The sequence below is a fragment of the Bombina bombina genome, chromosome 8, assembly GCF_027579735.1.
Source record: "Bombina bombina isolate aBomBom1 chromosome 8, aBomBom1.pri, whole genome shotgun sequence".
Lineage (NCBI taxonomy): Eukaryota > Metazoa > Chordata > Amphibia > Anura > Bombinatoridae > Bombina > Bombina bombina.
This window is the reverse complement of record NC_069506.1, coordinates 275463096-275478936: the sequence shown is the minus strand read 5'-3', so window position 1 is coordinate 275478936 and position 15841 is coordinate 275463096. Positions and strand designations below refer to the sequence as shown.

General features: G+C 41.2%; 1 protein-coding gene across 1 annotated transcript in view; it reads right to left on the bottom strand.

Moving 5' to 3' along the window:
• The window catches only part of LOC128639163 (uncharacterized), a 121302-nt gene that overhangs the window by 24388 nt on the left and 81073 nt on the right, over positions 1 to 15841 (bottom strand). Inside the window, exons 7-8 of the mRNA XM_053691377.1 lie at positions 5968 to 6193; positions 281 to 428 (exon numbers count right to left, since the gene is read on the bottom strand). Of these exons, the coding sequence (XP_053547352.1) occupies positions 281 to 428; positions 5968 to 6193 (374 nt within the window). The remainder of the gene's footprint in view (positions 1 to 280; positions 429 to 5967; positions 6194 to 15841) is intronic.

The following is a 15841-nucleotide window of genomic DNA, read 5'->3' as shown; positions in this document are numbered from 1 at the left end:
AAGGAGTGAGAAGATATAATGAAACCTTTATAGATGTTAAGGCTTTAAAAAAGCTAAGGATTAAAGCATTTTTTGTCACAAAAAGTAAAATATGAGTTGTAAGAAGGGAATTATGGGAGTTACTTGTAGAAATGCTTGGCACATGGTTCATACAAAGACTTCTTGTAATACACAGGCTAATACGGAGAGGCAGTGTGTCCTGTAGGGAGTGTTTTGTGCTATTTCACTTTTGAGGTGCAGGAATATGAGGGATATGAGAAATCCCTGGGCCATATTTTACCTTTGTCATTGTAATCCCATCTACTCTCCCCCCTCGCTCTCTCTCAATTGAAGTTAGTTCTTCCTTTAACTGTGTCAGCTCAGGCCGTGGGTACATCCGAGGATCCCAGCCAGGGAAATTCTCTCTCTGCACTGTCTGAAAGTCATTCCTAATGAAGGATAGAAAAACAACAACGTTTAACTCGGTGTGCTCCTTATAACGCTCCCTATACCCCCCCAATAACCCTGTCTTTAAATCCTTCTAATGCACCATATAATGCTCCCTATAACCATCCCTATGATACCTCCTATTGCTTCACTTAAAGGTACAGTCTAGTCAAAATTAAACTGTCATGATTCAGATACGGCATGTCATTTTTAACAACTTTCCAATTTATTTTTATCTGCAAATTTGCTTTGTTCTCTTGGTTATCTTAAACCTAGGTAGGCTCATATGCTAATTTCTAAGCCCTTATCCGAATGCATTTCACAGTTTTTCACAGCTAGAGGGCATTAGTTCATGTGTGCCATATAAATAGCATTGTGCTCATGCCCGAGGAGTTACCTAGGAGTCAGCACTGATTGGCTAAAATAAGTCTGAAAAAAATGAAAAAAGGGGGCAGTCTGCAGAGGCTCTGAGATGTTAGAGGATACTCCCTCTTTAATTAAATCTAATACCTGTGTTTATTGTGAGGAGTTACAGGTTGATCCACCTGCTCAACTGTGTTTCACATGCTTTGATAAGATCGCAGTATCTAAAAAGAATAAGATATTTAGTACTTCTGAGCCGTCCACCTCTGATCGGTCTCCGTCCCATGAGGTGCGTTCCCAACATTCATCTCCGATTACACATGTAGCTCCCCAAGGCCCTGCTAATCCTCCCGCGGGAGGGGCCTCGTGGCCACCAGATTTCGCTGTCCAGTTGCAAGAGGCGGTTTCTGCGGCCTTCATGCCCTACGAAGCGCAAGCGAAGGGAAAGACATAACCTTCCATCCCAGGGGGTCATCTACTCCGTTGGATATCTTTGATAGACTATCTGCTGATGAGGACGCCTCCGACTCTTCGGAGGGCTTTCTCTCTGGGATGGAATCCACGTCTTCTAGGCCTGCAGCTGAGGAGGAGCCAGATTTTAAGTTTAAGAGGGAACATTTGCGCTTTTTACTGATAGAAGTGCTTGCTACGTTGGAGGTTCTGGAACCGAAACTTCCGGAAGTACCATCGATCCCTAAGCTAGATAGGGTTTACAAGGACAGGGTGGTGCCTCAGACCTTCCCAGTTCCCGTGAAGATGGCTACTATTATTAAAAATGAGTCAGAGAAACTTGGCTTGTCTTTTTCTCCCTCTACCTCTTTTAAAAAGCTGTTCCTTGTTCCGGACTCTCAGCTTGAGCTATGAGGGGCCATTTCTAAGGTGGATGGAGCTATCTCCACGCTCGCTAAGCTTGCGACCATTCCCCTTGAGGATAGTTCGTCGTTCAAAGAGCCCATGGATAAAAAGCTAGAATCCATGTTGAGAAAGATGTTCCAACTCACGGGGTTTGTTTTCCAACCGGCAGCGGCGATTGCTGTGGTGTCTGGAGCGGCTACCTATTGGTGTGACGCACTGTTAGCTATGGTCGAGGTGGAGACTCCCCTCAAGGATATACAAGAAAATATTAAGGCCTTGAGGGTAGCTAATTCTTTTGTCTGTGATGCAAACATTCAGGTTATTCTCCTGAATGCCAAGACATCAGGTTTCTCGATTCTAGCCCGCAGGGCTCTATGGTTAAAAGTCGTGGTCTGCTGACATGACTTCCAAGTCTAGATTACTATCCCTTCCGTTTCAAGGGAAAGCTCTTTTTGGTCCAGGCATGGATTCTATCATATCCACGTTCACGGGAGGCAAGGGTGCTTTTCTTCCGCAGGATAAGAAGAATAAGCCTAAGGGTTCTACTTTTCGTCTCTTCGTTCGGACAAGTCTCAATGCCAGCAGTCTGCTGTTTAAGACTGAGCAGTCCAAGGAATCTTGGAAGCCAGCTCAATCTTGGAACAAGTCCAAGCAGAGCAAGAAGCCCGCCAAGACTAAGTCGTCATGAAGGGGCGGCCCCCGATCAATCTCTGGATCGCGTATGGGCATACTATTTCTATTCACAGAGGCTTGGATGAGAGACGTACAGGATCCTTGGGTTCTGGAGGATATCACCAAGGGTTACAGGATAGGGTTTAAGTCTCATCCGCCCAGGGGCAGATTCCTCCTGTCAAACCTATCCTCGAGAAGAGAGATGCCTTTCTAGAGTACGTGAGGGATCCCTCATCTCTCGGAGTAATCATCCTAGTAGCTCTAGCAGAAAGGAGTCTAGGGTACTATTCAAACCTTTTCATGGTCCCAAAGAAGGAGGGCACGTTCCACCCGATTCTGGACCTAAAGTGCCTAAACAAGTTTCTGTCAGTCCCATCGTTAAAAATGGTGACGATCAGATCGATCCTACCCCTAGTTCAAGAGGGGCAATTTATGACGACAACACTTCCAGTTTGTGGCCCTACCATTCGGACTGCCCCAAGAGTCTTTACGAAGGTTCTGGGGGCGCTGCTCGCGGTAGCGAGAGTCAGAGGTATTGCGGTGGCTCCTTACCTGGACGATATTCTGGTCCAGGCTCCGTCCTGAAGCCTCACAGAGGACCACTCAAGGGCTCTTCTTCTTCTCCTTCGATCTTATGGATGGAAGATAAACAAAGGAAAGAGTTCTCTGGTTCTCAGCAACAGGGTGGAGTTCCTGGGTACGATAATAGATTCCATATCTATGAAGATATGTTTGACATTTCAGACCTCCTCAAGGCCATCTGTGGTCAGATGTATGGAGGTGATTGGGCTCATGGTATCCAGCATAGATGTCATACCATTCGCCAGGTTCCATCTCAGACCTCTTCAGTTATGCATGTTGAGACAATGGAACAGCGATCACTCAGATCTATTCCAACAGATCTCTCTGGACGACCGAGTGAGGGAATCCCTCTCTTGGTGGATCCGTCCGGGACAGCTGGCCCAGAGGACATCCTTCTTGAGGCCATCCTGGGAGATTGTAACCACAGACGCAAGTCTATCAGGATGGGGAGCTGTTTGGGGTGCCAGAAGGGCACAGGTCAGGTGGACTCGAGAGGAGTCGACTCTACCAATAAATATTCTGGAACTTTGAGTGATATTAAACGCTCTGAGGGCTTGGCCCCACCTGGGGTCGTCCCGATTCATCAGATTCCAGTCGGACAACATTACCTTGGTGGCTTGCATCAACCATTAGGGGGGAACGAGAAGCTCCCTAGCCATGAGGGAAGTATCTCAGATTCTGGAATGGGCAGAGACACACAATTCTTCGCTCTCAGCGATCCACATTCCGGGTGTGGACAACTGGGAAGCAGATTTTCTCAGCACACAATCGTTTCATCCGAGGGAATGGTCTTTCCATTCCGAGGTGTTTGTGGAGATCTGCAACAGATAGGGGACACCAGAGATAGACCTAATGGTGTCCAGACTAAACTTCAAGCTACCCAGATACGGGTCACGATCCAGGGACCAACAGGCGGAGCTGATAGATGCCTTAGCGGTTCCTTGGGAGTTCAACCTCATTTAAATTTTTCCACCATTGCTACTTCTTCTTCAAACAGGAGCAAGCTTCGACCATTCTGATTGCTCAGTTGTGGCCGCGGAGGACGTGGTTTGCGGATCTGGTGGTGAGGTCATCGTCTCCTCCATGGAGGTTACCCTGGCACAGAGATCTGCTGGTTCAGGGTCCTTTTCTACATCAAAATATCTATTCTCTGAGGCTGCGTGGCTGAGAGGTTTTTCTGAGAGAGTAATTGATACTCTCATCCAGGCCAGGAAACCGGTCACTCAATGCATCTATCATAAGGTGTGGATGACCTGCTTATCCTGGTGTGAGGAACGTGGATATTCCTGGCACAAGGTTAGGTTATCCAGGATTCTGGCCTTTCTCCAGGATGGACTGGATAAGGGTCTTGCCGCCAGTTCCATAAGGGGACAGATTTTGGCATTGTCGGTGCTGTTACACAAGAAGCTAGCGAAGCTTCCTGATATTCAGTCCTTTGTTCAGGCTCTGTCTAGCATCAGACCGGTCATTAGAAATTCTGCTCCTCCTTGGAGCTTAAACTTGATTCTTAAGGTTTTGCAGAGGGCTCCGTTTGAGCCTATGCATTCGCTTGACATTAAGATTCTTTCCTGGAAGGTTCTATTTCTTCTGGCTATTGCATCGGCTCGCAGGGTCTCTGAGTTAGCGGCCTTGCAATCTGAGCCTCCTTACCTGGTTTTTCACGCTGATAAGGCTGTGCTTCGCACTGGGTTAGGATTTTTTCCGAAGGTGGTGTCAGATCGTAACATCAATCAGGAGATAGTAGGTCCTAACCCTTCTTCGTCTAAGGAAAGGTTACTGCATAACTTGGATGTGGTTTGAGCCTTGAAGTTTTATCTTCAGGCCACGAAAGATTTCAGACAGACTTCATCCTTATTTGTGGTGTATTCAGGGAAGCGTAGGGGGCAGAGGGCCTCTTCAACTTCTCTGTCTTTTTGGTTGGGGAGCATTATCCATTTGGCCTATGAGACAGCGGGACATAAGCCTCCTCAGAGAATTACTCAACTAGAGCTGTGGCCTCTTCTTGGGCCTTTAAGAACGAGGCCTCTCTGGAAAAGATTTGTAAGGCGGCTACATGGTCCCCCTTACATACTTTTACAAAGTTTTACAAATTTGATGTTTTTGCTTTGGCGGAAGCTCTGTTTGGGAGAGGTTCTGCAGGCTGTGGTGCCCTCAGTATAGGGTCCGCCTCTTTTTACCCTCCCGTTTTTGTTCATTCAGTGTCCTCTTGACCTTGGGTATTTGTTCCCACAAGTAATGAATGAAGCAGTGGACTCTCCTCCCATTAAGATGGAAAACATAAATTGTGCTTACCTGATATCATTTCCATCTGTGGGAGGAGAGTCCACTGCTCCCGCCCGTTTGCTCCAGTGGACGGACCTAAATTTATTATTATTTTTCTGGCACCATTTATACCCTGATATTTCTTCTACTGTTCCTTGTTCCCTAGGCAGATTGACTGGGGGATGAGAGGAGTGGGGGGAGGTATTTAAGCCTTTGGCTGGGATGTCTTTGCCTCCTTCTGGTGGCCAGGTTCTTATTTCCTGCAAGTAATGAATGAAGCAGTGGACTCTCCTCCCACAGATGGAAATGAAATTATCAGGTAAGCATAATTAATGTTTTAGCCCTCATTATAACTCTTCCTATTGCACCATATAAATAACTGCTCCCTATAACACATATTGCACCATATAACCCTCCCTATATCTCCTCCTATTGCCCTATATAGCTCTTCCTATATCTCATATTGCACCATATAACACCTATACACCTATGGCCCCATATAACCCTCCCTATACCTTCCTATTGCCCCATTTAACACTCACTATAGCTCCTATTGCTTCATATAAGCCTCCCTATATCCCCTCTGATTGCACCATATAACCCTTTGCATAACACCTCGTATTGCCCTATATAACCCTCCCTTATAACTCCTCCTATTGCACCATATAACCCTCCCTATAACTCCTCCTATTGCACCATATAACTGCTCCCTATAACTCCTCCTATTGCACCATATAACCCTACCATTGCTAAGCATGTGCCTTCATTATAATTTCTAGACCTCTATAAGAGCTATTTCCCCCTCACCTATAATGGGGGTTCACTGTTAGATTATCAGTGGGGGGGATGGTGGCTCTAGTTCTCTCTTGGGGCTGGAGAGGAATAGTGAAGTCGCTTTTGTATTTACTGATGACATTCATCTGTGGACGTTTGGGGGGGATTTTTCTTGGCACTGGCTCCCTAGTGCCTGAAACCTTCTGCAGAGGATGCGGCTGGAACACTGCTTGGTGAGTTGTGATCATGCTATGGTCACCTGCAGGAAAACACACAAATAACAGGTTTAACCACATGATGCCATTAGGACGTTCCATCCTGTCCTAAAAGTGCTAGGCTTAAATTAGACTTGTGGTTCATTTCGATTCAGGTCATAAAAAAAATTGGTTCGATACATTCACAATAATTTGGTATGTGTCGGTAATTTGGTTTTATTCTGGATTTATTCGTGTCATTCCGATTTTGAAATTTGGATTAATTTGATACCGTAACCAAATTATTATTAATGTCGGACCAAATCGTTATTACCGACCGAATCGTTATTTCTAACTAAGGTTCTGGCGATTGTCGAAAAAAATTGTTAAACCGCCGCCACTAAAGCTATTAACCCCTTAATAGCCATCCCCCCACATCTCTAACACTACCTAAACCCATTAACACCTAAACCACCGCCCCCACATCACTGACACTAAATCACGCAATAAAGTTAACCCCTAAACCGCAGTTCCCCGACATTGCAGACACAAACTAAACCTATTAACCCCTAAACAGCACCCCCGATCACCAACATTACCTAAACCTATTAACCCCTAAACTGCCGTTCCCAAACATCGCCAACACTAACTAAACCTAGTAACCCCTAAACCGCAATTCCCCGAAATCACTGACACTAAATCTATTAACCCCTAAACCGCACCCCCACACACACATCGCCAGCACTAAGTAAACCTATTAATTAATCCCTAAACCTCCGGCCCCCACATCGCAACAACCTAAATTAAACTATATTAACCCCTAAACCTATCCCTAACACCCCCTAACTTTAACATAATTAAAATAGAGCTAAATTAAAGTACAGTTATTAACTAAATAATACCTATTTTAAACGAAATACATACCTGTGAAATAATAGTTATATTGTAGCTAGCTTCGGTTTTATTTGACAGGTAAGTTTTGTATTTATTTTAACTAGGTAGACTAGTTAGTAAATAGTTATTAACTATTTACTAACTAACTAGGTAAAATAAATACAAACTTACCTGTGAAATAAAAGTAAAACCTAAGCTGCCTTACACTAAAACCTAACATTGCAAAATAAAAAACCTACCATTACAAAAAAAAAACCTCTAAAATTAAATATATATATATATATATATATATATACCATTACAAAAAATAACAAACAAAATTATCCAAAACAATAAAAATTATTCCTATTCTAATACTCCGTTTTAAAAAAAAAAAAAAAAAAACACCCCAAAATAAAAAAAAGCCTAATCTATAATAAACTAACAAGAGCCCTTAAAAGGGCCTTTTATAGGGCATTGCCCTGAAGAAATCGGCTCTTTTACTACAAAAGAAAAACACACCCCTAACAGTATACAAACCCCCACCCCCCAAACCCACAAAATAAAAATAAAGTAAAACCTAATCTACCCATTGCCTTGGGCATTCAGCTCTTTTTCCTACCCATTAAAAATAAAAAATGGCTATTCTTTTAAAAAAAAAAAAAAACACCCAAAAAAAATAAAATTACACAAAATAACAAATGACTTATCTAAAATAATAACAATTATTCCTATTCTAATACCCATTTTAAAAAAAACACCCCAAAATAAAAGAAACCTAATCTATAGTAAACTACCAATAGCCCTTAAAAAAGGGCCTTTTGTAGGGCATTGCCCTAAGAAATCAGCTCTTTTTCTAAACAAAAATACAAAGACCCACTAACAGTACAAACCCCCACCCCCCACAAACTCACAAAATAAAAAAAACTATCTTAAAAAAACGAATCTACCCATTGCCCTGAAAAGGGCATTTGTATGGGCATTGCCCTTAAAAGGGCATTCCGCTCTTTTACTGTCCTTAAAACGGCATTCGGCTCTTTTTCGGCCATTAAAATAACACTAACCCCAAAATGAGTACTCACAGTTGATGAAGTCCGGTGAAAGATCTTTATCCCAGGGGCAAAGCATCTTCATCCAGGCGGCTCCATCTGTATCCATCACGGGACCAACATTTTCTATCTTCATCCCAGCGGAGGCGGAGCGGTCGGTGGATGCGCGGAAGCGGAGGTCCATCAGTCCGACGTGGAGGTCCTCTTCATGCAATCGTCCGCCACACACTAAGGATTCAATACAAGGTACCCCTTTTACATTGGGGTACCGTTGCTTTCCTATTGGCTGAATCAGGCAATAGGAATGATAGCTGCTTAAATTCTATTGGCTGTTCAAATCAGCCAATAGGATTTAAGCAGCTCTAATTCCTATTGGCTAATTTTCATTTCTTTCATGTAATTAGCAAGAGTCCATGAGCTAGTGACGTATGGGATATACATTCCTACCAGGAGGGGCAAAGTTTCCCAAACCTCAAAATGCCTATAAATACACCCCTCACCACACCCACAAATCAGTTTTACAAACTTTGCCTCCTATGGAGGTGGTGAAGTAAGTTTGTGCTAGATTCTACGTTGATATGCGCTCCGCAGCAGGTTGGAGCCCGGTTTTCCTCTCAGCGTGCAGTGAATGTCAGAGGGATGTGAGGAGAGTATTGCCTATTTGAATGCAATGATCTCCTTCTACGGGGTCTATTTCATAGGTTCTCTGTTATCGGTCGTAGAGATTCATCTCTTACCTCCCTTTTCAGATCGACTATATACCATTACCTCTGCTGACTTTCGTTTCAGTACTGGTTTGGCTTTCTACAACATGTAGACAAGTGTCCTGGGGTAAGTAAGTCTTATTTTCTGTGACACTCTAAGCTATGGTTGGGCGCTTTTTTATAAAGTTCTAAATATATGTATTCAAACATTTATTTGCCTTGACTCAGGATGTTCAACATTCCTTATTTTCAGACAGTCAGTTTCATATTTGGGATGATGCATTTGAATCAATCATTTTTTCTTACCTTAAAAAATTTGACTTTTTCCCTGTGGGCTGTTAGGCTCGCGGGGGCTGAAAATGCTTCATTTTATTGCGTCATTCTTGGCGCAGACTTTTTTGGCGCAAAAAAATCTTTTCTGTTTCCGGCGTCATACGTGTCGCCGGAAGTTGCATCATTTTTGACGTTCTTTTGCGCCAAAAATGTTGGCGTTCCGGATGTGGCGTCATTTTTGGCGCCAAAAGCATTTAGGCGCCAAATAATGTGGGCGTCTTATTTGGCGCTAAAAAAATATGGGCGTCGCTTTTGTCTCCACATTATTTAAGTCTCATTTTTCATTGCTTCTGGTTGCTAGAAGCTTGTTCTTTGGCATTTTTTTCCCATTCCTGAAACTGTCATTTAAGGAATTTGATCAATTTTGCTTTATATGTTGTTTTTTCTCTTACATATTGCAAGATGTCTCGTGTTGCATCTGAGCCAGAAGATACTTCAGGAAAATCGCTGCCTGGTGCTGGAACTACCAAAGCTAAGTGTAATGTCATGACAAACTTGTTAATGCAGAAAATATTTCCTTTAGTAAAATACCATTACCTGTTGCAGTTCCATCAACATCTAATGTTCAGAGTGTTCCTGATAACATAAGAGATTTTGTTTCTGAATCTATTAAGAAGGCTATGTCTGTTATTCCTCCTTCTAGTAAACATAAAAAGTCTTTTAAAACTTCTCTTTATCCAGATGAATTTTTAAATGAACATCATCATTCCCTTCGATAGCCTTATGCATGGAAATTCTAGGTCTTATGACTGCTGCATCGGACGCGATCCCCTTTGCTCGTTTTCACATGCGACCTCTTCAGCTCTGTATGCTGAACCAATGGTGCAGGGATTACACAAAGATATCTCAATTAATATCTTTAAAACCGATTGTACGACACTCTCTGACGTGGTGGACAGATAACCATCGTTTAGTTCAGGGGGCTTCTTTTGTTCTTCCGACCTGGACTGTAATTTCAACAGATGCAAGTCTTACAGGTTGGGGAGCTGTGTGGGGGTCTCTGACAGCACAAGGGGTTTGGGAATCTCAGGAGGTGAGATTACCGATCAATATTTTGGAACTCCGTGCAATTTTCAGAGCTCTTCAGTCTTGGCCTCTTCTGAAGAGAGAATCGTTCATTTGTTTTCAGACAGACAATGTCACAACTGTGGCATACATCAATCATCAAGGAGGGACTCACAGTCCTCTGGCTATGAAAGAAGTGTCTCGAATTCTAGTTTGGGCGGAATCCAGCTCCTGTCTAATCTCTGCGGTTCATATTCCAGGAATAGACAATTGGGAAGCGGATTATCTCAGTCTCCAAACGTTGCATCCGGGCGAATGGTCTCTTCACCCAGAGGTATTTCTTCAGATTGTTCAAATGTGGGAACTTCCAGAAATAGATCTGATGGCTTCTCATCTAAACAAGAAACTTCCCAGGTATCTGTCCAGATCCCGGGATCCTCAGGCGGAGGCAGTGGATGCGTTATCACTTCCTTGGAAGTATCATCCTGCCTATATCTTTCCGCCTCTAGTTCTTCTTCCAAGAGTAATCTCCAAGATTCTGAAGTAATGCTCGTTTGTTCTGCTGGTAGCTCCAGCATGGCCTCACAGGTTTTGGTATGCGGATCTTGTCCGGATGACCTCTTGCCAACCGTGGACTCTTCCGTTAAGACCAGACCTTCTGTCGCAAGGTCCTTTTTTCCATCAGGATCTCAAATCCTTAAATTTAAAGGTATGGAGATTGAACGCTTGATTCTTGGTCAAAGAGGTTTCTCTGACTCTGTGATTAATACTATGTTACAGGCTCATAAATCTGTATCTAGAGAGATATATTATAGAGTCTGGAAGACATATTTCTTGGTGTCTTTCTCATCATTTTTCCTGGCATTCTTTTAGAATTCCGAGAATTTTACAGTTTCTTCAGGATGGTTTAGATAAAGGTTTGTCCGCAAGTTCCTTGAAAGGTCAAATCTCTGCTCTTTCTGTTCTTTTTCACAGAAAGATTGCTAATCTTCCTGATATTCATTGTTTTGTACAAGCCTTGGTTCGTATAAAACCTGTCATTAAGTCAATTTCTCCTCCTTGGAGTTTGAATTTTGTTCTGGGGGCTCTTCAAGCTCCTCCGTTTGAACCTATGCATTCATTGGACATTAAATTACTTTCTTGGAAAGTTTTGTTCCTTTTGGCCATCTCTTCTGCCAGAAGAGTCTCTGAATTGTCTGCTCTTTCTTGTGAGTCTCCTTTTCTGATTTTTCATCAGGATAAGGCAGTGTTGCGAACTTCTTTTGAATTTTTACCTAAGGTTGTGAATTCTAACAACATTAGTAGAGAAATTGTAGTTCCTTCATTATGCCCTAATCCTAAGAATTCTAAGGAGAAATCATTGCATTCTTTGGATGTTGTTAGAGCTTTGAAATATTATGTTGAAGCTACTTAGAATTTCCGAAAGACTTCTAGTCTATTTGTCATCTTTTCCGGTTCTAGAAAAGGCCAGAAAGCTTCTGCCATTTCTTTGGCATCTTAGTTGAAATCTTTAATTCATCATGCCTATGTTGAGTCGGGTAAAACTCCGCCTCAGAGGATTACAGCTCATTCGACTAGGTCAGTTTCTACTTCCTGGGCGTTTAAGAATGAAGCTTCGGTTGATCAGATTTGCAAAGCAGCAACTTGGTCTTCTTTGCATACTTTTACTAAATTCTACCATTTTGATGTGTTTTCTTCTTCTGAAGCAGTTTTTGGTAGAAAAGTACTTCAGGCAGCTGTTTCAGTTTGAATCTTCTGCTTATGTTTTCATTTAAACTTTATTTTGGGTGTGGATTATTTTCAGCAGGAATTGGCTGTCTTTATTTTATCCCTCCCTCTCTAGTGACTCTTGCATGGAAAGATCCACATCTTGGGTAGTCATTATCCCATACATCACTAGCTCATGGACTCTTGCTAATTACATGAAAGAAAACATAATTTATGTAAGAACTTACCTGATAAATTCATTTCTTTCATATTAGCAAGAGTCCATGAGGCCCACCCTTTTTTTGTGGTGGTTATGATTTTTTTGTATAAAGCACAATTATTCCAATTCCTTATTTTTTATGCTTTCGCACTTTTTTCTTATCACCCCACTTCTTGGCTATTCGTTAAACTGATTTGTGGGTGTGGTGAGAGGTGTATTTATAGGCATTTTGAGGTTTGGGAAACTTTGCCCCTCCTGGTAGGAATGTATATCCCATACGTCACTAGCTCATGGACTCTTGCTAATATGAAAGAAATGAATTTATCAGGTAAGTTCTTACATAAATTATGTTTTTTCAGCCAATAGGAATGCAACAGTACCCCAATATAAAGTGGGTACCTTGCATTGACTCCTCACTGTGCGGCTGACAATCGCATGTAAGGGACCTCCACGTCGGACCAATGGACCCCCGCCTGGACCTCCCGCCTCCGCAGGGATGAAGAAGATGCCAGTCCTGCGATGGATGAAGATGCTTTGCCGCTGGGATGAAGATAGTTCGCCGGACTTCAGCATCTGTAAGTAGCGATTTTGGGGTTAGTGTTAGTTTTTTTTTTTTTTTTTTGGGGGGTGTTTTTTTTTTTTTAGATTAGAGCTTTTTTATTTTAATGGGCCGAAAAAGAGCTGAATGCCCATTTAAGGGCAGTAAAAGAGCTGAATGCCCTTTTAAGGGCAATGCCCATACAAATGCCCTTTTTAGGGCAATGGGTAGATTATTATTTTTTTAAGTTAGGTTTTTTTATTTTGTGGGTTTGTGGGGGTTTGTAATGTTAGGGGGTGTTTGTTGTATTTTTTTTTTTAGCCAAAGAGCTGTTAACTTTAGGGCAATACCCTACAAAAGGCCCTTATAAGGGTTATTGATAGTTTATTATAGATTAGGTTTTTCTTATTTTGGGGTGTTTTTTTGGGTTATTAGAATAGGAATAATTTTTATCTTTTTGTATATCTTCGTTTGTAATTTTTTGCAATGGTAGTTTTTTTATTTTTTGTAATTTTATTCATTTTTATTTTTATTTCACAGGTAAGTTTGTTTGAGTTTGTGTGTGTGTGTCCATTGTCTGTTCCTTTTTTGGACATTTTGACCTTACTACTGATAATTCACATCTTTCTACAGACTTTGAGACTAATGAGACCTTTATGGAAGTCACCAATCCACCATTTAACCTTAAAATTATTTTTTAGGGAGTTCAGGGCCCTTCATTTCAGCCACTGCATGCTGTTGTCATATTTTAGTTGACATCTTCCTTGACAAAAAGATAATCAGAACTCCATTATTTTGTTTTGTAAATCTCCTTTTTTGACAAAACTGTAGTCTACCTCATTACTTGTCAGGTCAATGTAAACAAGTGCTAAGTGTCTGTTTGGGTGTCTGTGTCTGAGATTGTGTGTTTCTTTGCATGTTTGCTAGAGTGCCTATATGTGAATACTTATGTGTGAGTTTCAGTGTATGAGTGTGTCTGTGTTTGTATGTTACTACCTTTACAACATTTCCAAGTTTGACTACACTTAAGAATAAAGTGCATATACGTTTTAGTCACTTGGTAAAAAATTGCACATGTCAAAAAAGGGGGGGGGGCTGAACAATGGTTGTCAGGGGCCCCAAAATTTCTAGTGGCGGCCCTGACTACAAGGTATAGTTCTCTTATTAACTGTTTTACTTCTGGACCGCACACAAAACTGGCCTTTTCTGGGCCAGCTCCTAAGCTTACATTTTTGCTTTTTCAAATAAAGATACCACAAGGACGAAAAAATAGGAAAAATTTAGAAAGTAGCTCTTAAAAGTGCTGCTCTATCTGAATCATGAAAGAACAAATTTGGGTTTAGTGTCCCTTTAACGAGAAGCTAGTCAAACTTTGGTCTGCTTTCTCTAGAAAAAAAGGTGCTTGAGAGGTGACATGATTACTTTATATAAATATATTCAAGGCCCATATACAGAGATGGCAGAAGCTTTGTTTATTCCAAAAAAATTTTTTGTGACAAGAGGTCACAATTTGAGGCAGGAGGAAAGGAGATTTAAAAGGACAGTCAAGTGCAAAATAAACTTTCATGATTCAAATAGGGCATGTTATTTTAAACAACTTTCCAATTTACTTTATCACCAATTTTGCGTTGGTCTCTTGGTATTCTTAGTTGAAAGCTAAACCTAGGTAGGCTCATATGCTAATTTCTTAGACCTTAAAGGCTGCTTCTTATCGGAATGCATTTTGACAATTTTTCACTACTAGAGGGCGTTAGTTCATGTGTGTCATATAGATAACATTGAGCTCACGCACGTGAATTTACCTAGGAGTAAGCACTGATAGGCTAAAATGCAAGTCTGTCAAAAGAACTGAAATAAGGGGGCAGTTCGCAGAGGCATAGATACGAGGTAATTACAGAGGTAAAAAGTGTATTAATATAACTGTGTTGGTTGTGCAAAACTGGGGAATGGGTAATAAAGGGATTATTATTTTTAAACAACAAAAATTCTGGTGTTGACCGTCGCTTTAATCGCCTACAACGGAAAAGTTTTTTCACTGTAAGAGCAATAAAATTGTGTAACTCACTACCAAAAGAGGTAGCGAATGCTAATACCTTAGATATTTTTAAAACAAAAATGGGATACATTTCTGGCTAGAAACAGAATTCAGGGATATGATTGCTTGTGTTAAATGGGTCACCTTTTTTAATAATAATAAGCTTTTTTGTAAGTATATTAGATTGTAAAGCTTGAACTTGATGGACTTCAGTATTTTTTCAACCTCATTTACTATGTTCATTTACTATGAAACTTCCTGACATTCAGAATTTTGGTTAGGAATGGATTCATCCTGTTATTAAGCAAATTTCTCCCCCATGGAATCTAAATTTGGTTCTTAGAATCTTGCAGGTCTCTACCTTTTTAACCCAATGCATGCTTTAGACATCAAATATCTTTCTTGGAAGGTTTTGTTTCTAGCGATTTAATCTGCTAAAAGAATTTCTGAGTTATCAGCTCTTCCATGTGACCCTTATCTTATTTTTCACCAAGATAAAGCTGTTTTAAGAACAAAATTTGATTACCTATAAAAGGTTGTTTCTTCTGATACTATCAATCAGGAGATTGTAGTGCCTTATCATTGTCCTAATCAACAAAATTCAATAATTTGGATTTAGTAAGAGCCTGCAAATTTTCTGTTCATTAATTTTTCGGGTCCTCGTAAAGGCCAAAAATCCTCGTCTGATACTTTTAGCTTCTTGGTTAAAGCTCCTGATTCACAAAGCTTACTTGGAGGCAGGTAAACTTCCTCCAAAACATATAACAGCCCACTCTACAAATTTCTAAGGTAGCAACTTGGTCATCCTTACATGCTTTTACTAAGTTTTATCATTTTGATATTTTTGCTTCTTTGGAAGCACCCTTTAATAGGAATGTTCCCCATGCAGCATTGTCTGGAAAATAAGTGTCTGCCTTTAACAAAAATGTTTCCCATCCAACATTACTCATGGACTCCATAACTTGGGGATTAGTTCCCATGCATAATGGATTGTGGACTCTCACCACCTTGGGAAAGAAAACCAAATTTATGCTTACCTGATTAACTCCTTTTTCTTTCATGTAATTGGCAAGAGTCCATGAGCTAGTGACGTATGGGATATGCATTCCTACCAGGAGGGGCAAAGTTTCCCAAACCTCAAAATGCCTATAAATACACCCCCCACCACACCCACAATTCAGCTTTACAAACTTTGCCTCCTATGGAGGTGGTGAAGTAAGTTTGTGCTAGATTTCTACGTTGATATGCG